Source organism: Malurus melanocephalus, unplaced genomic scaffold, assembly GCF_030028575.1.
Source record: "Malurus melanocephalus ecotype Western Australia unplaced genomic scaffold, MMel_1.1 scaffold_2, whole genome shotgun sequence".
In the NCBI taxonomy this organism is placed as follows: Eukaryota; Metazoa; Chordata; class Aves; order Passeriformes; family Maluridae; genus Malurus; species Malurus melanocephalus.
In genome coordinates this window covers 6,889,804-6,916,840 of record NW_026623234.1, presented here as the reverse complement: position 1 = coordinate 6,916,840, position 27,037 = coordinate 6,889,804, and the positions used below count along the sequence as shown (strand labels likewise).

General features: G+C 38.1%; 1 protein-coding gene across 4 annotated transcripts in view; it reads left to right on the top strand.

Moving 5' to 3' along the window:
* The window catches only part of SIPA1L1 (signal induced proliferation associated 1 like 1), a 191,723-nt gene extending 165,464 nt beyond the window's left edge, over positions 1-26,259 (top strand). For all 4 annotated transcript variants that reach the window (XM_057366751.1, XM_057366728.1, XM_057366737.1 and 1 more), the window contains 10 exons: positions 2,470-2,594; positions 5,296-5,414; positions 7,779-8,218; positions 13,002-13,241; positions 14,309-14,474; positions 17,168-17,411; positions 20,365-20,511; positions 22,745-22,859; positions 23,347-23,428; positions 24,175-26,259. In XM_057366751.1, coding sequence (XP_057222734.1) covers positions 2,470-2,594; positions 5,296-5,414; positions 7,779-8,218; positions 13,002-13,241; positions 14,309-14,474; positions 17,168-17,411; positions 20,365-20,511; positions 22,745-22,859; positions 23,347-23,428; positions 24,175-24,318 — 1,822 coding nt within the window. In that variant the 3' untranslated portion in view covers positions 24,319-26,259. The remainder of the gene's footprint in view (positions 1-2,469; positions 2,595-5,295; positions 5,415-7,778; positions 8,219-13,001; positions 13,242-14,308; positions 14,475-17,167; positions 17,412-20,364; positions 20,512-22,744; positions 22,860-23,346; positions 23,429-24,174) is intronic.
* Positions 26,260-27,037: the final 778 nt, after the last annotated feature.

Below are 27,037 nucleotides of genomic sequence, written 5' to 3'. Positions count from 1 at the left end.
TGTATGTGTGTTCCATATGCTTATGCTGTGTTTGCATAGTCATTATTACATCTACTGTAAATGATTGTAGAATGTAAAATTTAATCCAAAGCCACCAAAATAGTAAGTTTCTTCTTAAGACAGATAAAAATGTATATTTAAACAATTTCACTGTTCTTTTAATCCAAGTTGATTTCTCCTTCCTTTTTTTTTTTGGGTTTGTTCCTTCGTACCATAATGGGCTGTATATTTAAGCAGCATGGACTATAGCAGCAGTTGCATTTATTATTTCTGCTTTTAAATAGATCACTTAATGAAAAAAAAATCTAAATAYATTTCTTGCAGCACAGTTAGTAGAGCACTGATTTTAATGAAGTAAAATTAGAAACATAGTGGTTTTGTATATTTCTAACCTTGAAAAAAAGATCCTGCATCATAAAATACACCAGATGCAAGACTGGCAGCTTTTATGCATATGAACATAACAGAGTTAGGTAAGAGGACATCACAAGAGAAAGCAAAGTATTGATGCAGCACAGCTTCATTGCAGCAAGATTTGTTTGGGTTTTGGCTCTTTCTTTTGCATGTCATCTTCTAGTTACTTTATAATGAAAATATATTCTTCCCATAAGAATTTACAAATCTTAAAAGTAAGAAAATTACCACAAATCAGTGTTTAAGAAATCAATCATCTTTGAAAAGCTATGTTTAGACTTATTATACATATCTTGAATAGGTATTGAATTCATGTTTAATTTAGGTATTTGATTAAGTGAAATCCTACTTTGTGTGAATTGAAGAGTGTTTCTCTCTGCATAATTTCAGTGTAATTTTTTTGTATTCASAAGGCAGATATATATGCGTTTACCTTATTTTTTAAAATTCATCAAAATGTATGCTGGCTATATCAGGGATCAGTGAACAAAAGAGAAGTATGGCCATGTTTGGATGAATTTTTAGAAGGCCCAAATTTCAATATATGCTGCGTGTTACAGATGTGTTCCAACAGATTGTCTTTGAGGGTGGGAGTGGGATTTTATTGTTCTGAGTCGTATAATGTTGCTTTGGTGGGCTCATTTGAGTTAACAAGTGTACGAATTTCATCTGGGGAAACCAACACTGAGCTTGTACTGACTGCTGGGAAGGTGTCTTATGTTGGAGGTCCTGTGGGGCAGTCTGTAGCTCTSTGGGGCAGGCTGTAGCTGGTAGAAAGAGTACACAGCACACTTGGGGTATTTTGTTTTCTGTCATTTTGTTAGATGTTACACCTAGAAAACCTCCTTGACATACAGATGGCATATCAGCTTGTAGTTCTTTTGTGTGTTATTCTGTGCATGTAGAGTTTGAGGATTTTCTTTTTCCTTCAGGATATGTCTGATTTAAAAAAAGAAAATCTCAGAAATGCAGTATTCGTGATGAATTCTTAATGATTGATCTGCTATTTCTGTACTCAGCTTTAACACTTACAGACGTACAAGTGATTTATATGTAATACAGAACTGTAGATTTAAAGTCTTACAGGCTTTTAGGCATAGAAGGCATGTTGACTTCAGTGTGGCACAGAGACACTGTGTCTCCTTTGTCATTAGCTTGTTCGCCATGAGTTTACTCTGTCTTTATTGATCTYTCTGAAATCCATCTGACTAATCTGGCAGGATTTATAAAGTCCATTGAACACAGTTTTAATTTTGGTCTGTATGCTTTCTTTTACAGCAATAGATGTATGTCTCATTACTTTTTTTACAGCTATATTTAGTTAGTACTAATCCACTCAAATTATTTTATGATCAAATAACTTAATAATTTAGAGAATTTATAACCACCAGGATTTGGGAATCCATAACCAACAGTCAACTTTATAGAAGCTTATTTAAAATATTTGGCAGTGTTAATACTGTCCCAAACAAATCCATGTTGATGGCATATATGTCTGCATCACCCAGAGCTATGACCTTRCTACTCTTTTGGTTAGAACCCAGGGAAGTGGCTGAGATCCATGGGRTTGTCCCAGCAAATTTTCTGATGACTAGTTTGAGGTAGTTGAAAGGATCCAGTCTTTCCCTCATAAACACATCTAATTTCCCTATGTGGCTTTTATCCAAACTTTTACRTTTTACTTGTGGTGAGTTTTCTGTAACCATGTAACTATCTGGTCACCTTTTCACATAAAYGACTGTGTAAATAAAAACTTACCATTTTATTTCTTGGTGTTTTCATCTAGTTTTTTTTCTACTGTATCATTGTAACCAGTGGTTCTTGATCAAAGATGCTCAATAAATTAATGTATGCTGTAATCTTATGCATTAAAGCTGATAAATGGTCTGGAGAGCAACCACAAAAATGAAATGGTAAAGCATTATAAACGCATTTGTGCTATGCATTGGTCTGCCCTGTTGTTTGACAGTGACTTCTTAAAAGTGCTTTTTTTTCACTTACATGAGATTTATGTATATTTAAAATTATTATCTGCTTTGTTTTTGGGGAGAACAGGTTTGGAATTAGCCGTAGATCCCCTGCATCCATTGACAGGCAGAACACCCAGTCGGACACGGGTGGCAGTGGTAAATCCACGCCGAGCTGGCAGAGGAGYGAGGACAGTATTGCTGACCAGATGGGTATGTACAGAGCTCTGCWTGCTGAACGAATGCTCTCAGTGCAAGGTGACTTTGGCAGTACCTCTCCTTGCAGACAGAGAACCCTCTTAAGCACGGTGCTTTCAGTGTCTTTGAAAGTTAACCTTGTTCATCAGGAGGAGTAATTAGGTCTGGAGCATGCACTGCMGTCTGCTTCCTTGAGACCTATGAGTATCACCTGAGGAAGAACTGATTTCATTTCCTTATTTGATTGTGGGACTAAATCTGCCTTAATGCTCTTACCCTGAAACACTCTGTCCTTTTAGAAGCAGTTGGGCAGACACACTTTCTAATTTGTCTTGCTGTTGAGGACTTGTGTGACCCTACCTACTCTCCGGAGTGGCTTGGCTTAGTTTCATTTTCACTTCGTTTGTCTAAAGTGCTTGTGATGCTTCTTTTCACATGGTGCTGAATAAATGCAAATTGATTGTTTGATCATCAAAGCTATAAAAATACCATGTATAAAATGGRAAAAAATGCAATTCAAGTTTAAATAGTGAAATAAATCTGTAGCTAGGTAGTTGCCTTCCCCAAATGGATACATTTTCATCACACATGGCAATTAAATTGTCAGCTAATGGAACATATTAACTACATAAAACAGCTAGGTACTGAGAATYTATATTGTTAGGCCTTCGTTTGAAGTTTTTGTGTATAGACCTTTTCCTACAGTAGCTATGGCTTGACTTGAAAGKATTACCAGTAAGATTGACACCAATGAAAATGTCCTATCTACAAAAGGCATTTATCCAACACAGTGACCCTGGCAAAGGTTGCTAGATAGTGTTTTTCTAACTTTTTTTATCCTAGATTAAACAATTCCGTACTTTTTTTTCTTTTTTTGCATAGGTAAATCTTCACTTTACCGCATCACTGTACAAATGGACTAGTGTTCAAGACAGAATGCAGTTCAGTGAGATCAGGAATTTAAGGCACATGCTGCCAGCCTCTGGTTCTGAAGTTGTTCTTGGTTCACATGCCTTCACAACCTCAGGAAGCTGTGCCTTGTTATCAAAGCCATCTGTCARTCCCTCCCTCACAACTCCCCCTGTACTTCTCAATAAAAAACTGTGATTATACTGATCTGCAGTTCYCGTTTTGACAGAACAATTTTAATTGCGTATGTTTTGAAACTCTGTGATGGTAACAACACATGTAAAAATGATCTTTTGCTCAGCATTACCTTTGCAGACCAACTTTGGGTGTTGGTTCTGGCACTGAGTGGAGCTGCCAACAAGTTCTGTTCTGCAGCATCAGGTGTCAATATATTAGCAAAATAAATAAGACCAGAAAGAACAGGGAAAATTGCATGGTAGGAGAGATGGCTCTGGCATTTGTCAAAGGCTGAGAAATGCATACTTCATAAAATCCCTGTATTTTATCTCCTGTCTATTGTCCTGCATTCATAGWGTCACAGTTTGAAGCTGCATCTCTGATTGGAGACTTTGTTGCCAACTGGTGAAACTAGGTGAAGGTTTGATTTTATGACAAATAAGCACATTTCCTCTTGGAAATAAGGTAAATAAGGCTTTAGGTGTAGTGAGTCTTCACATTGGCACCTTCCTGGCCTATCCTTCGCTACAGAACACCTTTGTTCTTTGTTTACCAACACTGCCTGCTACCACTTGCCAGTGGAAATCAAGCTTGGTGATGATATTGCTGGTATTAGCATTGTTATTGTTTAAAAAAACTCAAAACTTCTGTTTTTTAAAAAGCTTGTAATGCTGCAGATCAAGATGAACAAACTGTAGCTGTGTTGGAGAAAACACTGCTATTTATTGGATATTGTTAAGTATTTGATGTTTATAAGCACATATTCTGCTTAAAAGGAGCATTTTTAAAAGCACAGAATATATGTAGAAGTATATGTAAAAACTCATAACTGAGGGAGATTCTTTTAAAATACTGACCTTGGGCTCTGAGAAGGCAATTACCTACCTAACAGGCTGTGTCTGAATACCCTCTAGATCTCCATAGTTATCCCCTGGGAAAATAGTAAATTTTATTGGTAAAGTGCACTCCTCTGAGTGTCCATGTAAGATGAGTGATTTGAATTCGATTCACTTYGATCAAGTTTATTTTAATAATTATTCCTTTTTTACATCTATGCAGTTTCTACATTTTCAGCCAGCAGTGTTACATTAAGATAATATTATTAGGTTGAGATTTTTTTTGCTGTCTCTTCAATTAGAAAATGCTTATTTAACTGAACTTTGGTAAGAAATACTTGTAGCAGTTGTACTGGGGAAAATGGATTCATTTAAATGATCATTGTAGACTTTTGCTGTTGTCCTTCCTTGTGTAGAATGCCATTTAAGGAAAGGTGGGTCTTCAGTCTTTTAAATCTCTTGTTAGCAGGTATCATGCATTTAGAGATCCAATGTCAATACCCTGTGAAAATGAGTAGTCTGCTGTTTTAATGCTCTGATATAGTGCTGTTTGACAGTGGGGACACGATACCATTCAGATTGTTCCAAAASAAGTCAGGATGATGGCAGCTGTTTTTTCATGAAGCCTTAATGACTAACACCAGGCAAGAATGGGCCCTCACTTCCTCACCTCAATTTCCAGCAGTACCTTTCAGTACTGCTGGAAAAAATGCAGTGTAAAATTAGGTTCCATATTTTCTTAGCTTGTAGCACTGCATGCTCTCTTCAGTACATGGCTGTGTGCTGTTTTACAGAGCCAACGTGCCATCTCCCAGCAGTCTCAAAAGTGTTGCCGTCCTTCAGAGAGAGCCCCAGTGGAAGACTGATGAGACAGGATCCCGTGGTACACTTGTCTCCYAATAAGCAGGGTCATGTAAGTTATCCTAAAAAAGGAGTTATTTAATGTTTTRCTTTTGCTTCACAAGCTCTTGATGCCAAAAATGTTGTTCAAAGTTATATTTAGAGTGTCAGTTAAAAAAAGGAAAGGAAAAAAAATCCTGTTCCCTGCTAGAACATGGAGGAAGCAGTAGAGAGGCCTGTTGTTGCCTAAATTGTACAACTTAGCCTATTGAAATATTTACTAATAATGTTTTGCTTCCAGTTGAACAGTAATTTTTTGTCCATTATCTTGTGAGAMGTAGAGGATTTGTAGAAATTTGCAAAGCTATTCTTAAACTTCATGTGTAAGACTTAGAGTTTAACTAATATATCTTCTAATGCAATGCCCAGAAGGCTGCTGCTTTGAGATAAAATAGTGACTTTRGTTTTGTATTTTCTGCGTTTTCATAACCAACTTTGAACACAGTTAGAAGTCTGTATGAAAGGTCTTCTGGAATCCTGCTAAAAAAACTTTTTTGTTTTGTGTTGAAGTTCTAAATGGAAAATTGTGTTTCTCTRTCTCTGCCGAGTTAGATATTCCTGTTTTTGTGGAGACTGTCGCTTCCCAATTTACGTACATACAGTAATGTTCATAAATTTAAAAAGGCTTSAAAATTGTTAAAGTCACTTTAATAAAAGAAGCACCCTTTAGACTTTAAATTACTGTACGTATATCACTTGTTTGTTTTTTTTTTATTTGTACATCACGCTAAAATACCGAGAGTTGTGTTGCATGATGTTACTAAAAGTATTACTTGCATTTATTTAGATGTGAGAAAGCCTTTAATTGATTCCAGATCTTTAATTTGCTTCTGCTTGCCAGCATTGTTTCAATGCAACTGGCAGTGCTGCTTTTAGATCATTAATTCATAACAACCCATATTTATTATTTAAAAAAGAAAGCACCAAAGAAACCCGAACAGTAACACACCTGTCTTCATATTCTTAGAAGCACAGACTAGTTTGTAAAATTAGATTGACCTGTTTTTCATGAGATGTATTTGACTGCATAGTGATGTAATATGTAACTGATTGGCTTGAGTGCAAAGTCCAGTGCTGGAATTATTAATGCTTGCCTTATGCTGGCTTAGTCATTGTTAAAATAAGTCTTTATTATGTGGACAGATGGATGGGGGAGTGATTCAGTTCTTAATGAAGAGAAGTAACTTTAATTGGAGATAACTAGGACTCCAGATCAACTTCACATTCCTCCCATTTTCCTGTCAWTTCTTGCTTTAATATGTTAAAAGACATGGATGCTGATGATTTCTTCTCAGTACACATCCGTTCTCTATTTCCTTGTGAAAACAAAAGCAGTATCTATTTTTTATATTTGTCTGGGATCTCTGTCTATGTCTGTTCAGTAAAACTCCAGGGGYAGACAAATAGGAAACTTTTAAGTCTTCTTTCCATCAGTTCCCTTATTCACAGGCCRTCTAGTCATCCAGCAGGTCCATTGCCTTCTGCTTCAGTTCTGATTCTGTTGATGATCAGAACTTAGGTAAAATCCGTAGAATTCAAATGGACATAAATACCCCAAAGGTAGGTGAGCTACTAAGCAATAAGTATACGACAAGAAATTCTTCATGAAATGGGATATTCCACCCATGCYCATTATGAAATTGAGGACATTCAGTTTCTTCATAATAGTGGGCTGTAACCAAGGACAGGACATACAAACCAGCCAGGCACTGGCATGCCCTGATGGGATAATTTAAAAGCATTACATTAAAGCTTCCTTTCATGTGGTTCTGCTTTGTGGAATACAATTTCACATTAGTTAAATGGTGTTTCACTGGTCATTTGCAAAGAACACTCCTGCTGAGGAGGAAAGACATCCTATAACCAAGAGGAGGAAGAACAGTGGTTTATGCTMGTCTTTGACTTTTTGATAGGCAATTGGATTATTAAAATAACCAATCCAGAGAAAGTACATGTTGTGGTTCATCATCTAAAACATTGTAATCTTAAAATTAGGATATTTTTAATTATTGTAGTTACAAGCCAAGTTAAASTCTATATAGCTCAGCCAATTTTATTGGACGGCGATGAGCAGAACTGTGCTTGAAAGGAACCACCGTGAGGTATTTTGGGACAAAACACAAACAGTTTYGGCTTTTCTTGGCTTCCAAATCCATATGAAATTTTTTTTTATGTGCACTCAGAACAGAGGATGTACAYTGTGATGGAATTAAATTGTTATAGTTTATTATCTTCCTCAATGTACCTATACAATACCTCCAGGCCGAATAGGTCTTCTCATGCTGTGGTGGTTTTATTTCCTCCTCTCCATTGCCATAATTTTGAAATAAACATACAAGTGTGATTTTTTTTTTTTGCGTTGTTGTTTCTTCTTTAGTCTGACAGCCACTATTCCAGCCATTCCAGCAGCAATACGCTCTCCAGCAATGCCTCCAGTGCTCACAGTGATGAGAAATGGTACGACAGTGGAGAGCGCACGGAATCAGAGCTGAACAGCTACAACTACCTTCAAGGGACTTCAGCTGACAGTGGCATAGACACCACTTCCTATGGCCCCAGCCACGGCAGCACCGCCTCCCTGGGAGCTGCCACATCTCCCCGCACAGGGCTGACGAAGGAGAAGGTGGCCCCGTTGTGGCACAGCTCCAGCGAGGTGGTCTCCATTGCAGACAGGACATTGGAAAAGGACAGCCACATGGACCGGAAAGCTGAATCTTCACTGAGCCTGGATATTCACAGCAAGAGTCAGCCAGCCTCCAACCCTCTCACACGGGAGAACAGTGCTTACAGTCTGAGTGATGCTGTCTCACATACAAGGTAATTTTCATCTCTTGTGTGATTGACCCCTCCACACTCATTTTCCTGTTCTCACTCTCTAACCTATCAAGAAGTGGATGGTGAAGAGAGAGTGTTCTACTTATGTTAATCAGTGTTTTGAAAGATTTCACTGTGCAGAATGCTTGAAATTAAGGCCACCTTTAGTCTTCACATCTGCCGCTGCTTATAATACCAAATAAAAGTCTTTAAGAGCATATTCTGTACTAAATTGCTGCTGGTAAACTACCCGTAAGACAGACATGTCTAATGTGTTCAGGGGGAATATCTTGCAACAGCTGCTGTTCATGTGCGGATCATAAAGGAGATCATGTTATTAGTGAATAGTTTAATATGGGGTTCATTTTTAGTCTTACAAATACCCATTTCAGATGTTTTGCATTTCCCCCCCAGTCTTTTTGTTTAGAAATCTGCTCACAGTTGGTATGATCACTACTGAGACCAAGTTGCTTGGACGTGCTAGCATGTAGATCCTGATCTCATTCTGCTGCAAGCTTGTGGGTATAACATGTTAGTCACCTTCTCCTCCTCCCTCAGTTTTGCCACTTKTAAAATCAGCAATATCAAGTATATGTGTAATGTGCTTGAACACCTCAAATGAAAGATACCTTCTCTGCAAGTTAATCAGTGCTGCTAGAGGAAGAAAATATTTTAGACCATTTTCCTAGCCCATTTTCCAAGAGTATTCAGGGTGCTTTTGAAAAATACCCTGTCATACTAGCAACAAGAAAAAAAYATAGCTCTTTCAGGGAAGTTGTGGGATCACCATAATTTTTTGGCCTTCTGGAGCCTGACTGCTGCATTTTTATTCTTAAGGCACCTCTGTTTTGAATGTGTARCTAAAATATCTGAAGACTGGAAGTCCAAAGCAATATTGACAATAGCAATTGTCTTGAACAAAGCTACTGTGCAAGACTGGATGTTTATGAGAACAATTCAGTAGCTCCTCATACAGTAGCTGCAAATACTTTGTCATGGTAATTCTGACTAAGTAATCCGGTAATGGTGGTCTTCCTTTGGTTTACTGCCTCTCTTCATTAGCCATTTTTGGCACCAAAGCTCCTACTTGGTTGATAGAAGTCCCATGCACGTCTTTGAAACTGGTGTGTTTCAAACATGCTGTGCATGCATTAAGGGCTGGAGTAAGTCCATAGAAAACACTCTGCAGAGGGATTTACTTAAATTTTGGGCATGTTAGTGTGTGTCCTTTTCTTGAAGGTAAAAATCTATACTGTGCTTGTCTACAGTGTTGCACCTTTTATTCGAAGATAAGCATGTCTATGTGCATTTTTTAATGTTCAGCACAGTTTACTACATGTCCTGCAGTACTTGTCTGAATGTAACTGGCAGTGACATTRAATGTTGAAATTCTTGTACAGAATTCTGATTGCAATAAAGTCAGTAGCATTTTCATTTGGAAGGATTTTTTTCTGAAACAACTTAGAGAATCCTAGAAAATGTATGTAAGTCTTGGAAGCTTTATTGTMAAGCCAAATGGGAATGGCATCTTTGTACATCTGAGGTTCTGGTGTCTTCTTTGAACACCAAATAAAGTTAATTCACTCGAAAAGCTTGAGAAAGATTCATAGAAAATAAGACTTAGCAGGGCAGGCACACCCTGACAGCTCTCATCATTGTCTTCCATGGGTATACTTTGCAACTTGACTGCAAACTGAAGTCTAGGTTGTTTTCTCATTGTTTATTATAACATTGTGTCTCCAAATACGGTGTTTTCTCTAGTAGGTTTGGTTTAATTGATGCAATATTTCTCTGATAATATTGAAATTATTCTGYCCTTGTAATTTTGGGGCTGTCACTGAAATTTCCAGGTAGAGGTTTCCTGGGCTTTATTCTGTAGAAAACAGTTGAGGTTTCTTTTTGTCAAGTTTCATTTAAAACTCAGATGGTAATAATGCAACTCTTCTCAAAAGGGAGTGGTAGCAGTCTGCGGAACACACATGGAGCATGTCACTTGAGAAATGTAGCAATACTTGTACATACATCAATTGTTTTGGTGGATTAAAAATGGATTGACTCATGTCCCTTCTTTATTATTTCTTGTTTTTGAAGACTAGAGCATGTGTTTGCTGCCTCACAATAGATCAAAGGCACAGTCTGGGATAGTAAGCTTTGATTTTGTTTCTTGTGGCATCCTCAGTTGGTGGTTGTACACTGAAGAGCAGTGGAAGCCTAGGTCATCCAACTGTTTGCTCCCAACTCTCCCATAGCTTCCTCTGTGGAGGCACAACAGCTTGGAGCTGGAGGCTGCTTAAACTGGCACTTCCAAAAGACAAGCACAGATTATGGAGATTATTACGAAGATGCCTGCTTCAAGGAGGTCAGGGAGGGGAGATGAAACAAAAATGCTGAACAGGCTACTTTTCATGAGAAATGAACAGCTTAATTGGTGTGTTTCTCTATCAGTTTCTAAATTGCTATCCTTTGTTGCTTCTCACTTTTTTACCTTTTGCCTGTGGATGCCATAGTGTCTGTAATGTCTTTAAAGTCGGGTTTCTGAGCAAGAAGAAAAGGAATATGGCCCCAAAAAGATCTCTGTGACAAAAGAAAAGAAAATAACTACAAATTAGAGTGTTTGTGTCTGTAGAAGACAAGAGTGATAATTACTGCTCAGATCATTTGATGGTGCATAAAAGAACTTGTACCTGAGAACTGGTGGCAGAATGTAAATTATAGTGATTAACTTTTACAGCAGAGCTTCTGGCTGGGTTTTATTTTTCTTTTCCACCCCCATTCCCAAAGTCCTTCCTGATGATTGTGCAGATTTCTCATAGCATCCCAGGAGAGCTACATTATGTAGGCCAGTAATTATACAGAATCATTATGGCTGAATGTCATTAAATGAAGCTGTATGTGCTGATGGCATGAATTCCTTACAAAAAAATTAAATCAAACTTCCATTTCTGCCTAAGGTATACAGTTTCTTACGGTTACCTTACCAAAATTAAAAGGATAATTTTGACTATTTGTATTAAGCACATTTTTCATTACTTCTGATATTTTTAAGACACTTAAAATATTACTTAATTATTGTAGAATGTTTCTATGAATGGCTCATCTGCAAATCTTGCAGATAATCCTGTAATATTGGAATGTTTTCATAATTCAATCCTTGGTATCTCAATAATTGAGGTGGGAGATGGTCACTACTGGTCCCCTATCTCTGTGTCTTGAGAATGAGGMCTGAATCTCTTCCAGCTAAAACTAAGCTGGTCTAGGTGTCTGTTACAGTATRATGAATTCTCTGCATGCTTCCTGGTGTCAAATATTCTCATAACTTCCCATTGCTACCATAGTGTTCCAGCTCTGATTTAGGTTTTGTAGACTTTATCCAAATATGTTCTCAGTTAACAAGTATGCAGCAGACAGTGCTGTTTGAGGTGGGAAGACCACCCAGGCTCTTCATCAAACTCACAGCATTTCACTGCTGAGAGTCATGGTGCTTAACTTCAGCCACATGAAAATGAAACATATTTTAGGGTGAATCTTTCTTGTGTTGTCAATGAAGAGGGAAGAAACTCCAAAGCATTAATTCCTCCTGCATATCTGAAATAACTAATTTAAGACAAAGAGGATCACCTCCTTAGGATGTTTCTTCATTGACTACAGCAGGAGCCAGACAAGTGGCATAGATTAGATAACTGACTGCTTAAGACTAAATGTAGGTGGTATTATTTTCCCAAGTGGCAACATAAATTTAACCTTCAGTTCTTTCTTTCTGTTTCAGCAAGAAAGAGAGATGTGAAATACATTGTTTTATTAAGTTATGAAAAGATTGGCAAGGAATTTTCTGCTAAGCTAAGGAAGAAGAGATTACTCAGTGACTTTATTTAGCCTTCCAGCTAATTTTTATTTCTCATGTTCTTCACCATGGGGCCRTCTGTTTCAAGTTCCTTCACTGTGTTGGAGACAGGGATGAAAATGTGGATAAGTTGTGTAGAGAGCTGGTAGAATACTGGTGTCCAGATAGATAATGCTATTTCAGTATTAAAGATACTGGTAAGTTTTCCTGTTAGTGTGCTTATAAATGATTGACCTTTTAAGGTTGTTATAGTAAAAGCCTAGCACTCCTGATAGGACGCAAGTTCCATCAGATTTAAATATCAGCAAAACTAGAGAGTTTCTTCCATCTACAGCCCCTTTCCTTCTCCCAACAATAAGCTGTAGTTAGTCATTGCAGCTCCATTTTCTGTCTTGACAAATGGTGATATATGTTAGAGATTGCTCTAGCTTCTCAACTTAAATATTTTTTTTTCTTGCAAATGGTAGATAACTGCTTTTCAGGTGGAATCCAAGAAGCCCTATTTTGAAAACAGTAKGGGTTTCTTCTTTTGTTTGCTGTTGGGTCTTTGAAGGTTTCGTGTTTAGTTCCTTCAAAATAAGTTTTCTTTTACTGACAAGAATTCCAGCAAGAAATTGGACTTTAGGTTTTTTTGCTAATTTAACTAAAATCTCATATATAACTTTTAAGTTGCCTGATGACAATGAACCCTTGATTTTCCATTGTGAAGGGTGGTTATATTGTATTCCTAGAGGGGGTTGCTTGCAAAATTTTTCCCTTACTATGTGAGATATTTTTAATGAAACAGTGATGGAAGACCCTTAAGAAGAGCAAACTGGTTTTGCCACTCTTATCTGCTGTTGAAAAGACTAACATCTTGTACCCAGAGTTCTGCTTTAAAATCAGTTAAATAAGGCCCATAAATACACGTTTGAAGCAATTTTTGTCTTTGTGTTCTTCTCCTAGTACCATGAGCTCACGACACTCTGCCAGCCCTGTTGTTTTCACCAGTGCCAGAAGCTCACCTAAGGAAGAGCTTCATTCTGCTACTTCTCCCCAGCTCGCACCTTCTTTCTCTTCCTCCTCTTCCTCCTCGTCTGGCCCTAGGACTTTCTACCCACGCCAGGGTGCTACTAGCAAGTATCTAATCGGATGGAAAAAGCCAGAAGGGACAATAAACTCCGTGGGGTTTATGGATTCAAGAAAGTAAGACAGGTTTTATTTACTCTTGTTTGAGCATTTGCTCTAATTGTAAAAGAATCATTTTGGTCTGTGACAGTTCTCTGTAGAGAAGAGCTCAAGACTATTCAATGCTTCATCTTCTGTAAAACTTAATCTCTGATCTAGTCTTCTGGAGTAGGGTTTAAATATTTGATAGTTGGCTAATCTCATTCCTTGTTAATTTGTAAAAGTTGTGGGGTTTATAATTTCCAGAGAGCTCTATGGATTTCAGTCCTATTAAAGTTTATCTTCTCTTTGGACTTCTTAAAGGTGACTCAAAATGCTWTTTGAGCAAATATTAAAAATCCTCTTATTGTCAAGCCCGAGTTTTATTTAAACCTCTCATCCATGTAGTAGTACTGTGCATTAACTCTGGCATTCCATGTTGCCATGTTAAGATTGCTGCCACTATCCAGTCTAACTGGCTTAAAGCTTAAAGCAAGCCAAGATATCTCAGCATTACAATATGCAAGCCTCTCTTTTGAAAAAGAAATTGAGAAACAACTTAGTAGTGAAAATACTGTTAAATATGACTCAAAAAGCAAGTGGTTCAGAAAGCCTATTTTCAAAGTAATTTATTCAAAACTTCTTGACTGTTACTGAGTCAGGCACAGTATCCCTCAATGATACCAGTAACTGGCTGTCAAAAGGAAATGGTGAAACTTTGTGATAASTACATTATAAAAAGCCAGTTGAAATATTAAAGAAACATCGTGATTTGCTGCTTTTGGGCTTACTRAAGACACATTTTTTTAGCTTTGACCAGCATGCATGTTATTTTAATGGATTCAGTCCCTTATTGGGGAAATGTATTACATTAACCTTTGAATTATTTTATTGTATTTCTAGYTGATGTTTTAAACAAGCTCAGTGCTTTCACAGGTATCCACTAAGGTGAGTCTCTGCTGTACCAGTGAAACGTCTTCCATCCTCTGTGCCCTCTACTTAGTTTTTTTCTTTTAAAACCTTGAGGGTGCTATAATTCTTGTTTCATTCATGCCTCCTGCCCCAGGGCTTTGAGACCTGAATGTGTCTATTCCATTTCATTTAAGACGTCACCAGAGTGATGGCAGTGAAATGACCCACCCTCGGCTGCGGGCATCGGCAAGAGACCTGCGAGCATCCCCAAAACGAGCATCCAAGTCCACTGTCGAAGAAGAGCTGAAGAAATTGATAGATCTTGATAGCCCAACACCTGAATCCCAGAAGACTTTTAAGGTATGTTAAAGAGAGAGAGAGAGAGAGAGAAGGATCTCTTTTATTCTCGCCCATAACAGGAGAATAAAATGCAAGGCATTCTCCTCATTCCATGAGAACATCTGTCTCTCAGGGACAGAAAATAATCTGTTTGTAATCAATTACTGGAGAAATACATTCGGTGAAAAGTTGCATTATTACAGTCGCTGCAATATTGCAACTTTGTGTGCAGATTCAAAGAGACTAGTATGCTGAAATGCAAAGAACATGAAGTACTGCTGGGTTATGGAAACTATTGTAGTGTTGTCTTACATATTTTAACTGTTCTTCTCTGATTGCATCGCTAGACATGACTTACTGACATTATTGAAACTCCTTGCAAAAAGTACACTTTTATACTTCACTCATCCTGATCATCAAAAATGATCCTTAAACTTATATTTTTGCAGAATAGTTAGAAACATTTCCTGATGTGTTTTAAAATATGTTGAATAACATGTAAGTGCATATGTTAATTTTTAGAATCCATAATTTGGAAGAGAATGTCTTGATTTCTAGTCTCTGTGTACAGCCAGTGCTCATCATCCAGAGCCCACATTGTTTCCACAGCAACCATGCAGAAGAGAGAGCTGTAACTTCTTTTTTTGCTAGTAAAAATCTGAAGTGGCTTATTAAAGCTTGTAAGTGTGGGTTCTATATACAGATTGAGATATTGCTTTTGAGGCTAGAGATAAAAAAAMCTTGTCATTGGCAAGATACCTTTTCTTTTGGTTTGTGATAGTTCTGAGGGGGATTGGGACGGGGTGATGCGAACACCTYCTGTTGGTTGTTTTGAGCAAGGGAATTGTTCTTATTCTAAGATATTCCAGTCTGTTTAAAAGACGTGATCTGATGACCATGAAAAGTGTATATCTTCCCAAATTTGCTATTTTTCTGCTTTGGTGTTAGTGAATCAGTTCTTACCCTGATCTTTATTTCCTGGTTGCACTCTTGATAAATTTCAGCAAGTTGAAAATGTTCTGTCACAACAATAAATTGCATCTTTTYCATTTTAGAAGTAACTGTTAATTCTGCCCACTGTGTGGCTTGAATTTCATCTTACAAAAAAAGTCTTACAGCATCAATTTTTTTGACACTTTAAAAGAAAAAAAAAAGAAAAAAATTATAATGGTGTGCATTAGTTCACTGTACCAAAAATCTTCCTCCTTTCTGTCTGTTGACTGACAAAGACTTGGTTTGCCGGTATAATTTGTTCTGGGCTGTGATTTTGTGTGTCTTGTGCATTTTTGTATTACCTCCCCAGACTTCCTTATCTCTTTACCTACTATTTGGACATTGTATTTTCTCAGACAAATACCTTTTCTTTTTCTCTTTCCCCTGCTCTGGTACCAGAACTTTTCATTATCAGAAAAAAAAATGCAGTTCAGTCTTCCATATGACATAGTGACAGCTGTGTAACAGAAGTTGTMATTTCTGTAGTGTTAATAGTATATGCAGGTTCATATTATGATGGGTAAGGAAGAGGCAACACAAGAGGGGAGGATTTSATAATACAAAGCAGGCATGAGCAATAGAAAGTTGGCTTCTTTATTTCCTTGTCTTTTGATGGTAGCAGGATTTTGGAAGTAATCTTAATAATTTGTATTCTTAATCATAAAACAAATATGTTCAGCAAGATAGATATGTTCTATCTTCTCAAAAATTATAAGAGGTGAAGGGATTGGCAGATTGTCTTCYTGTGTATCAATAGTCCCTCTTCCATGGTCTTCTCCCACCCTGTAGTAGGATTTTGATCACAGGAATAGAATACTGTCTGTTTAAACATTATTTTCCTCTCTCCAAGAAGAAAGGACTGTTTTTATGTGCAGATGAGCAACTCTGTTTTTAACTGCTCTTTTTGCAAAACCCATTTTTTCTTTTTTTGTGTTTAAACTCACAAAGCAAATGGGGCTCTGTAAAAATTCCACAATGAAAGCCTTTGGAYCAATTTCAACCAAGCTGTAAAGAAATGTTATGCCTTAGAGATAGCTATGTTGCTACTAGGTTTCATGAAAATCAGTGTCTCTGCTGGTGGGAATGGTCACGAATAGCCGCTCTCTGGCACTGACCTGAGGGCATCTAACTCCATCCAGGCTACCTCAGCATTGCTTTATCCTGTGTGGAGCATGGAGGAAGCTGGGATGATRGTGGGGGTAAGACACCATCTCTCTTACTCGTGGGACTATTTACTTACTTTTGATTCAAATGCTTCTGAAGACTCACAGCAGTGGTGGGTATTCCTAGTTGTTCAGTAATTGGAGATTTACAGTTAGTCGGCATTTACTGGTGCTCTGCCTGCAGGAAAGCAGGCTCCCATGGKCAATGGAAGAACTCTGGTTTGTGCAGCATTCAGGCTCTTTCTGTATCCATTTCTCAGCTGCATGGCAGCTCTGGAGTCAGCAAGGGCTGCCTGAGGTTTCCACTTCAGGATAAGTTTAAAGGGTGTTTAAAAGTTACAATGTGAGATAGTGTAAAAAAGATCTGTATATGTTACCTAGGTATAATCTCCTTAAAAGACAATTCCTTTAGTTCTTTTTTCTGTCCACTCTAAAAAAAAATGCTATGCTAACACTTGTTTCTTGCTTTAAAAAAAGCTTTTTAAAAATTATTTCSGAAGTTTCTTTACTGATTATTTTTTTTCTCCTTTCTTTTTATTTGTGTTTGTTCATGTATAGTCACACACTCTGTCCTGTCAGTCTCCCTTTCCCAGCACTCCTACCACAAGGCGTGCCTTGCAAAGGACTTTGTCAGATGAGAGTATTTACAGTGGTCAAAGGGACCACTTCTTCACCTCGCGGGCCTCGCTCTTGGACCAAGCCATGCCAAATGATGTACTATTCACCAGCACCTACCCTTCTCTCCCAAAGTCACTGCCATTACGGAGACCATCGTATACTTTGGGAATGAAATCACTGCATGGTAARTATATTTCCCATTTTTCAACTTTCAGAGGAATCCTTTGTGAATCATCTTGGGGGAAGATGTTTGTTACAGCAATGAGTAGTTCCGTCTTGATTTAGATAAAATGAGGAGAGTCTAGTCATGTGACTGAAAATATAAAACAGGACAGGAATTTAATTCTTTTTCYCTCACTTCAGTGGGTGTAAAATGGCATGATTGGTCATGCATTTGCCATGTGGAGGGAGCACAGAAATTTGCCTCACTGGCTGCAAGTTTCTGCTMTTTCTTCCAAGATTCTCTAGACCAGGTGGACCAATGGACAAATARTGTTTGCCTCATTAGCCACCAGAGAGAACTTTAGGTGTCAATGCCTTTAGTATGGGATTATGGGAACAAAATGCAGTTAGGTAAGTAAYGCTACAAAAGCAGATAAATACTAGTGGACGTTTGGATATACAGCTATACCACATACAGCTTTTATTGTGCCAACTGTTTTAAAATTCATTCCCTTACCCTATCTGTTTTATAGCACTTGAATTACTTTAGTCACTCAGCTAACCAGAAAACATTATTTGTAAAGTGCTGTCAAGGAGACATTCAGGTTTGCCCCATTAGTTTACTAAAAAGTCTCAGTATGATTATTTGATRGGTTGTATGTTGCTTCATGTGAATGTCTCAGTTAGTGAGAAAAGCAATTTTCACAGGTTCCCACTGTACTTCATAACTGAGTGTGTTTTCCAGAAATAGAGGTAGATCTCTGTGTAGGATTCTGCAGTGTTTTCTGAAGAAGTGCATATCTGCTCTGATTTATTCATGTTCTAGTATGTTTCAAGATAAAAATACAAGGTTATCAATAGATTSAATTCACTGTAGTGGGCTCTGAGCACAGTCTGTATTTAGCTACACAGGATGCATTTGACAGTGAAGACTGATGAAGAAATCTATTTTAAATTCTTTTCCTCTGTCTGTGATCACCAGGCATCAGTTTTCAGTGTTGAACCTGACATTTTCATGAGCTGTTGTGTCTGTATAACGTGTTTCTTGCATAAGAGTTAGGAAACTCAGCTCTCTTCCTTTCTATTTTTCATATGCAATAAAATAACTTTGCAGACTTGGTTRTGCTTGTAACTGGATGGCAGATGTGGTTTCTGAGGGCTTGGGGTCAGAAGATTAATGATGCCATCTGAGTACAACTGGAAAGCAGCCCTTGGTCTCTTCTCATTTAAATGCCTGCATTTTCTAAAAAGAAAACTACAAAAACCTTTTTTTTGCTGTCATTTCTCTTCCACACCAAGCTGGTAACTCCTCTTAGCACATAACCCTTTCTACCTCGTCAACAAAACAAGATTTTCCATTTTCTGTAAAATGTAGGGGCTGCGCGATAAAAGGACCAGCTATTTGAGTGGCACACAAATTGTCTTCCCACACACACTTTGCTGAGAAAAGGATTAAGTAAGCTAGATATTTAGTACCACAAGTATTTTTTGGCTTCCATTTGTTCAAAATCCTTTGAATTCAAAGATTCCATTTTTTTAAAGAGGGAAAAAAGCTAAATATGTTCATGTTTACTCATCTGCTTTAACAGTTCAGCTCACACTTCTAATACAGGTAGTTTTTCACTTACTTGGATTTTCATCTAATTCTGTGTATCTTTTCACTAATTGGCAATCTTTTCATGTTAACAGCTTCCAGATTAACTCTTTCGAGAGAGAAGAATCCTCAGTGTTAATATTGAACTGAAATTGCACTTACAAAAAGTGAATACACAAAGACAACAGGGAAAAAAAAATAGATAGTTCTAAGCAAAGAAGTGAATGCACTGTAGCATTTCTGGTCACTGTTCCCCAGCCAGCAGTTTAATTTTGCTGAAGTTCTTACAAAATTATTTCAGTTAATTGAAGTTATACAGTTATTAGACTGTCAAAAAAAAAAAAAAAAAGGGAGGGAAAATAAAGCATTCTGGGATTGTATCCCACCTGTCACATTGTCTTTCTGTCCTCTCTGATGCAAGCAGACTCTTCACTATAATYTTCTCTGCAGCTTCCTCCCCAGGGGCCCTGTCCATCTTCTCACCCCTACATCTCTCTCTTCTAAACCTACAAGGTTTTCARGACTTTTCTTTACATCCTGACAGAGGGCATGAGAAAGGAAGTTGTTGCTGCTTCTGAGCTCACACATGTGAACAGGCATTGCACATTTAATGATTGTCGAGCCAGTAAACTGAAATAAAGTAGATAATTCCTGGTTGGCAGTTTGGTATTGCCCTAATTGGTGGTGAAAATATGTGTTTCACTTTTGTTGCTTTAATTTGCACTAAAATTACAGGGATTTTGCATCCTTCTTTCAAGGTTGCTGATGTTTTTTTTTCCACAGTGAAATGTACCAGCTTACAGGTGGGTGTGGTTATTTTTTAGTAAAGATCTGAAGGTTTCACTAAACTGCTGAGAGATGTGCAATGCTCTGGACGTAATTTTAAGGATTTTCTTGTGTGATTCATCTTGGTAGGCTTAAGTTGGCTCCTATTGGTTTACAAGATTATAAAGAGGAAGGAAAAATCCCACAGTTGTTTGTTTTTGGKTTTTTTTACAGAAGAARTAGGTGCCAGGGATTGTAGGAGCCCCAGCAAGCGACAGAGCCCTCTAAAGTATCTTCAGCTTGTGGAGAGAGGCAAGAATTGTTGGGTAGAAGAGTATTGTTCCCAGTCCTAGTGCTGGGGAGTCAGAGATTGGATTTTGAAGCACTCAACTGCACAGAATCTGGCAGGTTAAGAAGGAGATGAAAGTCCTGGTTTTAGAAAATCGATTTGTAAAGGGCTGTATCTGTTGAACTRTAGTTGATCGAACATTCTTCTGAATTTCGGTTCCAAAAGTGCTGTGCCAGAAAAGTTAACAATARGGTATGCAATAGTTATTAAGAAAGGAATCTTTGGGGTGTTTTTATGGAATTTTTAATCTATTTTGCATCGCTCTAGGAGAGTTTTCTGCCTCAGACAGCTCCCTCACAGATATACAGGAGCAGAGACGGCAGCCCATGCCAGAYCCTGGTCTTATGCCATTGCCGGATTCTGCCTCTGATCTGGACTGGTCAAACTTGGTAGATGCTGCCAAAGCTTTTGAAGGTAAGTTTTCAGAATATAATACTTAGGTTAGGAAGCTGGTCTTTGTGCATGCTTGATTAAGGACTGTGGGTTTTGTGGTTGGTTGGGTTTGTTTTAATCCTGACTTTTGTTTTTGTTGTTCTTGGTTTTCTACTTAGTCAGAAGCTTATGCTCATTTAAAATATCAACTGAAGTCTTAAGAGCCTGATACTTCGTATGTAATACTCAGATACTATTTCTTCATTTGGGAATTCCCCGTGATATGRTTTGACCAAATCTCTGTGAAACTGGCCACTTCTCATTACATGTAAAGCAATTGCAGATATCACGGCTGGTATGGACAAGACATCCAGCACAGAAGTGCAAACATAAAGTCACAGTAGGGGAAAAGCGCACTAATGATTGCTTACAGCACTAGCAAGAAATATATGTAGTGCAGSTGAAGTTTGCTACCAAGATAATTTGGGAAATATGCCTTGTTGCTATATACTTTTTTATTGCCATTCTTGCCTTTGCATACCCCAAAGACATAGAATTGCACGTAAATGTTGTTTTCATCCTGTGGCGTTTCCCATCACCATGACGCTTAGTAAACTGAAGAGAACTGTAAACTGCCTAGATCTATTTGAATTTAAAATTAAATGTAGTTTAGACCAAAGAGAATTTACCTGCCTAGAATCCAATGGAAAAATCTTCTAGGTGTGTTAAACAGAAGTGCCCTTTCCTAATACCTGCATAAATGCTGTCCCACCTTCATGAAGTGTTTTCACTGATSCTGAATCTTTTAGACCTTATTCAGCATGGTTGGAGAAGGTGAAGTAACTTGATTTCTTGGCTGTTTTATGGTAGTAGCCTTACATATCATTAAGAGAGTGCATGTCTCCGTGGGTGTTCAAGATRTACTTGTGTCCTCTGCTCTGTTGCCACAGGAGTTGTAGAAGCAGCTTGGCTCATATCTCTGCTGTGCAGTCTTGGGGAAGAGTACTCAAAGTAAGCTGTGGTCCTCAAGAGGAGATGAATTTGTAGTGATTTTTTTTTCATCACCACATATGGGTGAAGCTCAGGTTTTAACACATTTCCCTGTGGCTGGCAGTTTCTCTTTAAAGGATCCCCTGGTTTTTGGTGAGATTTATTTGACTGTCCTCATTAACCTGAATTTCTCACTTGGTAGGCCCCAGACTCATTTGTGTTTCTCTTTAAAAGTGTGAACACAGTCACTGTGGTCAAAATAACAAACTGACAGCTCAGATGAAGAAAAGCTGGAGAAATTTATCAGCTGGCAGCTTCATGGCACTGCTATAAAAATGCATTCAAATTTGACTTGGAAAAAGATCTCAGTATAATCCTGTTGGTCATTGGTTGTCTGGTCTCAGTATAGTCCCAGTGTCTAGTCTCTGCCAGGTGACAGTAGGGATTGGCACATACCAAGGAGCCTGAATTCTGATTTGTGATCATGGACACCCCTTCTACACCATTGATTGGTATCCTCACCACAAGCCCCTGAAGTTACACAAATAGTGGTATCTGTACCAGCTGAAAGAAAAACTGCCTAGATCCCCAAGTTTACACCAACCTTTAGTACAAAAATTTGCCAAACAAAAAAAGACAATACTCTTCTGTTTCCAGTGAGAGCCCAGCAACTGCTGAGGTTAATTTATTAAGCTAGAAGTCTTCATGTTGCTGTTTGTGCTAAGAGACTCCAGAGGTAGGAGCAGTCATCTTATAGTCACATAGCGTGTGATAGTGATTTAGAGATGTGTTAAAACATTTGGACAGTTACAGCTCAAGAAATATATACACATGGCAGGAAAGAGGTTTCACCTTTCAATCTGAAAATGTTTTATAAGGCATAAAGAAAAAAATTTCAGGTTCTGAAAAATTATGTTGGTCAAATTGTGCACAGTGAGCTTTTCTTTCCTCAAGATGAAGGGATTTTTATGGAGTGAAGGAAGCAAAATATCGTTACTTAGTTATTGGGTGATGTCATGCAGTTGTACCCGGGAAGGTCTGCACAGTGCTGCTTGTGCCAGAGCCAGTGCTTGCTTCTTGAATCCAGTACAGTGGAAAACCTGGTTCAAACACTTGCATTGCCAGTTTGCTTCTTTCAAGTGGACCTCGGTATGTCATATCATCACTTTATCCTGCTTGAAACAGACTGAAATTGCTGAGATCCTGCAGTGTAGCTGTTGTGCTGTGCATGAACAAATAATCATTACTGCTGCCATTGTTTTTCTCTGTATGTTTGCCTTCTCAGTTCAGCGAGCTTCGTTCTTTGCTGCTGCTGATGAAAATCACAGACCTGTGAGTGCTGCTTCCAGTAGTGATCAGGTTGAGGACCAGCTAACTGCACAGATAAAGCCTTATACAGGGTAAGTAAAGACACCAAATGTGGAGGCTTCCTCAGCTATAAACCAAGGGAAAGAATAAGAATATCTTTATTTGGAAGCCATCTCCAGGCTTTAGGTAAGAATTCTTTGCAAGTTCTCATGAAGATAGAGGTGGGAGGTGAAAAGAGAAGAGTTAGAAGTCCAGTTGAACCTTTTTGCAGCCTTTTTCTTGTCCAAGATGTTCATGAACCGGTCCAAATTAATGGTAATTCAAGACACATACAATGAGTTCAAGTAGAAAGAAGTCAAGTGATGGGATGGCCCCAATTAATCACGAGTTGAATTTGTTCTGTTGTTTAATGTGCTGCRTGTGTTCTCTGTACTCTTTATTAATGTTCATTTTGTGAATTCTTGCTGTACCCAAGTGCATACCTTCATAAAGCTATTTGGTATAGACAAAGCTGTTAGCTACGCCATTTGGAGACAATAAATCATATCAATACCTATTCTTGTTTCCTACTTTCAACAGTAAAGAATCTCCTCCAACTCTCGCCTCTAAAGTGGACCAACTGGAAGGTTTGCTGAAGATGCTGCAGGAAGATTTAAGGAAGGTAAGCATTTCATCTGTAGAAGGATTTGTAAGACGTATATTTAGTGCTTGGTGGTGCTAATAACTCTGTAATCCTGCTTTGCTGTGCCAGAGCTTGTGACAGTCTCATCCTCGTATGAGAAAAAGACATTTCTTTGCTACTTTTCTCAGGCTTCTAATTATGCATAGATGGGATGGGTGTCTCAGTTTGTAGGCGTTTGATTCCTCTGCTTAAATTAGGAGGGTGATTCACAGTACCTCTATTCCTAATTCAGGTGACACTGCGAAAGGCTTGAAGTTAGTTCATATAAATGTATCGCGCTTATGTTGAAAAGTTGACAGTGCTATCTAAACATGTAATTTCTGCTGGGGAAATTTCCTGTATTGTTTTAATGCCTACTTGGTCCAAGAAGGATCTGCTGTAGTGAGACCAAGTCTTTTAGCTGGGAAAGTGTTAGCAGGACGATTCCCTACCCTTTACTTAGTTAAAAAGTACTTGTACATACAGAACAGATCATACCCAGTTTTATTGGACCAGGTGGGGAGCCAGCTTCTGTACTAAAATTTAATGCAGAAAAATCCTGTTCATGCAAGCAAAATGTGAGGAAATGTCACTAATGTCCCTTGGATATAAACCTCCATGTTACTTCACATGAAATCTTTTAAGAGTGAGACTTGTGCTCTCTTAAGAGGTTCTTGCTGCTCTAGATAGATAGCAGAAATTTTAGGTCATGCTTCCTAAGATCTGTATTTTTCCTTATGCCTAAGGAAAAAGAGGACAAGGCCAGCCTTCAGGCTGAAGTGCAACATTTGCGGGAAGACAACTTGAGGTTACAGGAGGAATCCCAGAATGCAACCGAAAAGCTGAAGAAATTCACCGAATGGGTTTTCAACACAATTGATATGAGCTGAGAACGGTGTACGGGGAAGAAAATTATTTGTTATGAATATTATTACTGGGACTTAAGCTTTAATGCCACCTTAATTATGACATGTGAAAGTATAGTCAGAGCAATTCCCTGTTCTTCATCCTCCAATAACCCTTTTTTGCATCTCTGCGCGCACTCAGAACAATTGCAGATCAACAATCAATGTCTGCCTTTTGTAGAAAAAACAAAGTAAATAATTTTAAAAAGGTAAAATAAAAGTTTAACTGCTAAAATGTGAATGTCTATTTTTTGCACATTGTCTCTTTATCTGTTATGTACAAAATGATTTGGAGGCCAGGATCAGGCTTGCTGTTCCATCTGCCTCCGTTTCCATTAACTCCTTTCTCTCTGTTTCAGGTAATCTGCTTTTCCTTGCAGCTTTGGCAAATATTATGACATCTAGAAAATTAGAAAGAAATGTTTCCTTTACTGCTCTTCTAACATTGTTTTCTGAAGTATGCCACAGACAAGGGGATGTAATGCAATGTTTTAGGTGTCTCCTTAGCAATTGCGCTTGATTACTAGTGCTACCTTCCCATACATCGCAGAGAGCGCGTGTCCACAGTGTATGGTACAGTACAACCAGCATCACAGCTTAGAGAGAGACTAGAGAGGTGAGCCATGGGTGAGGCATATTATCACACATCTACTGCATTAGCATTTCTGGTGGCCCTTGTTTCCTGTGGAAACAATGGCTGCAAGTACCTTTACAAACAGCAAAACCAGGCATGCTGCAGTTCATACCATGTCAGGCAGGCTGAGACATAAGCGATGCAGCAACAGTGCTCAGTTAAGTACAGCCCCCTTCCCTTCCGGGGAGTCTGTTGCTTGCATATATGCAGGAGACTTAAGCTGAAGTTGTAAAGAGATTAAGGTTTTTTTTCCCTTGAAATGTCTCCATGAAAAAACACACAAACCATCACTGTGTGTCATTACCYACCCTCCCATTCTGTTTCTCTGGTTTTCTCAAATCTCAGCACATTTGAGAAAAGTTTATTCAGGTTGTGTTTTATTGCATGAGATATCTTATAAATCCTTTACTATGGAAGATAGAGGAATATGTRAAGGGGAATTAGAGAAGTGTATTTTACAAAACATTGGGATGGGATTGGAGCTCTGAARTCCCCAGTCCCCAGTGAAACTGCCTAGCATGAGATTTCCCAAACTGCTTCATGCCAGCAAAGTTAATTTCTTGTTCGTTGAAGGAACAGCTAACTTGCCACAATGTGTTACCTCTACAGAAAACCTTTTAGGTGTCAAAATACAGCTTTCAAGCACTGCAGTGCATTGAACTGTGCAGTGTGCAGAGAAACCTTTTCTAGTCCCTTCTGGATATTGTTATTACCTTAGTAAATATTGCCTTCCATAAAGTGCAGTGTATTGGGGGGTTAATTTTGAGAACATCGTCTCACTCCCCTTTATCACTTTCTCAAATACACAGATTAAAATYGTCAGCACAGTCTTGTCACAGACTTCCATGCTCTCTTCAAATCTCTTTTTCACGCTCTTTAATCTTGCTGCACACAAGTACACACTACACTTCAACCTCAAACTTCATTTGTGATGCTAATCCCCATGGAGTTCTTCTCTAATGTTTTGTCATGGAAATGGATCTCTTTGGAACTATTTCTGGAGTGCTTTTGTAAAGGTTTAGAATGTCATGGGTTTTTTAATGACTTGTATGAAGGAGATTTATATAATGCCTGATATTATTTGTAAATGGGAAATATTGCTAACATCTCTGAGCATCCTGAAGTCTTGCTTTTATTCTCTTTTATTTTTAAGTTTGGTTTTATTTTATTTCAAAAAATATTTTGGGACTTGGGGCAGACTATTTATTAGAGTTTTGCAACAGAGTTCTTCTTGTATGATGCCACTGATGGCTACTTGTAAAATTCTGACAATAAAACTCATTTTAAAGGTTCTTCTAAACCATTTTCTGATTTTGTTGAATTTGGTCAGACTTTCCAGGGTGTCCATTTCTTTCTGCTTTCTTCTTGTACCACTTTTTTCAGTGCTTATTGATACAAGAGTTCCATTCTCTATTAGATTCCTAATTTTTATCCCTTTGAGGCCCATTATTTGGTATGTAAATACAACATCTCTCTACTTTTTACTTGTATTATTGCACAAATGGATCTTCTTCCCCTATATTCAAGGGTTTGCTACCTTTAACAGTGACTCTGGGCTTCACCAGAGTGATGTAAAGGAGAGGCAGTAGATTTTTATAATTTATCAGGATTTTAGAACTTATTTTGAAGCTAATTTAGGTGAAAACCAAACTGTCCTGACGTATCTGCCCAAGGACACACGCAGTTTKCAGCATCCCAGAGTCACGCCTGTGAGCAGGCAACATCAGGTTTTAGGTTTGGGAGGGTGGGGCAGGTAATCCTTTTGTTTTGTTTTCCAGATCTCCACCTTTCACTTGGGAGATTACCTTGAAAGTGTTTTGAACAGATGTTTTTTTGGCCCATTGGATCAGCATTCAAAACAGCTCAAAAATGTGGAACTAGGTCAGTCAGTCTGCAGGAAAGTGTCTTCCAGTTCACTGAATAAATCCCTACAAGGCATGTTGGGGAAAGAAAATTCATCTCTTTCTAGCAGTGAAGTTACCGGACCAAGAGCGCTCTGAAGCAGCAAGAGCAAATAGAAGCATCTGATGAAAAATTGAGGTTGAAGCTTGGAAAGAAAACTAGATGCTA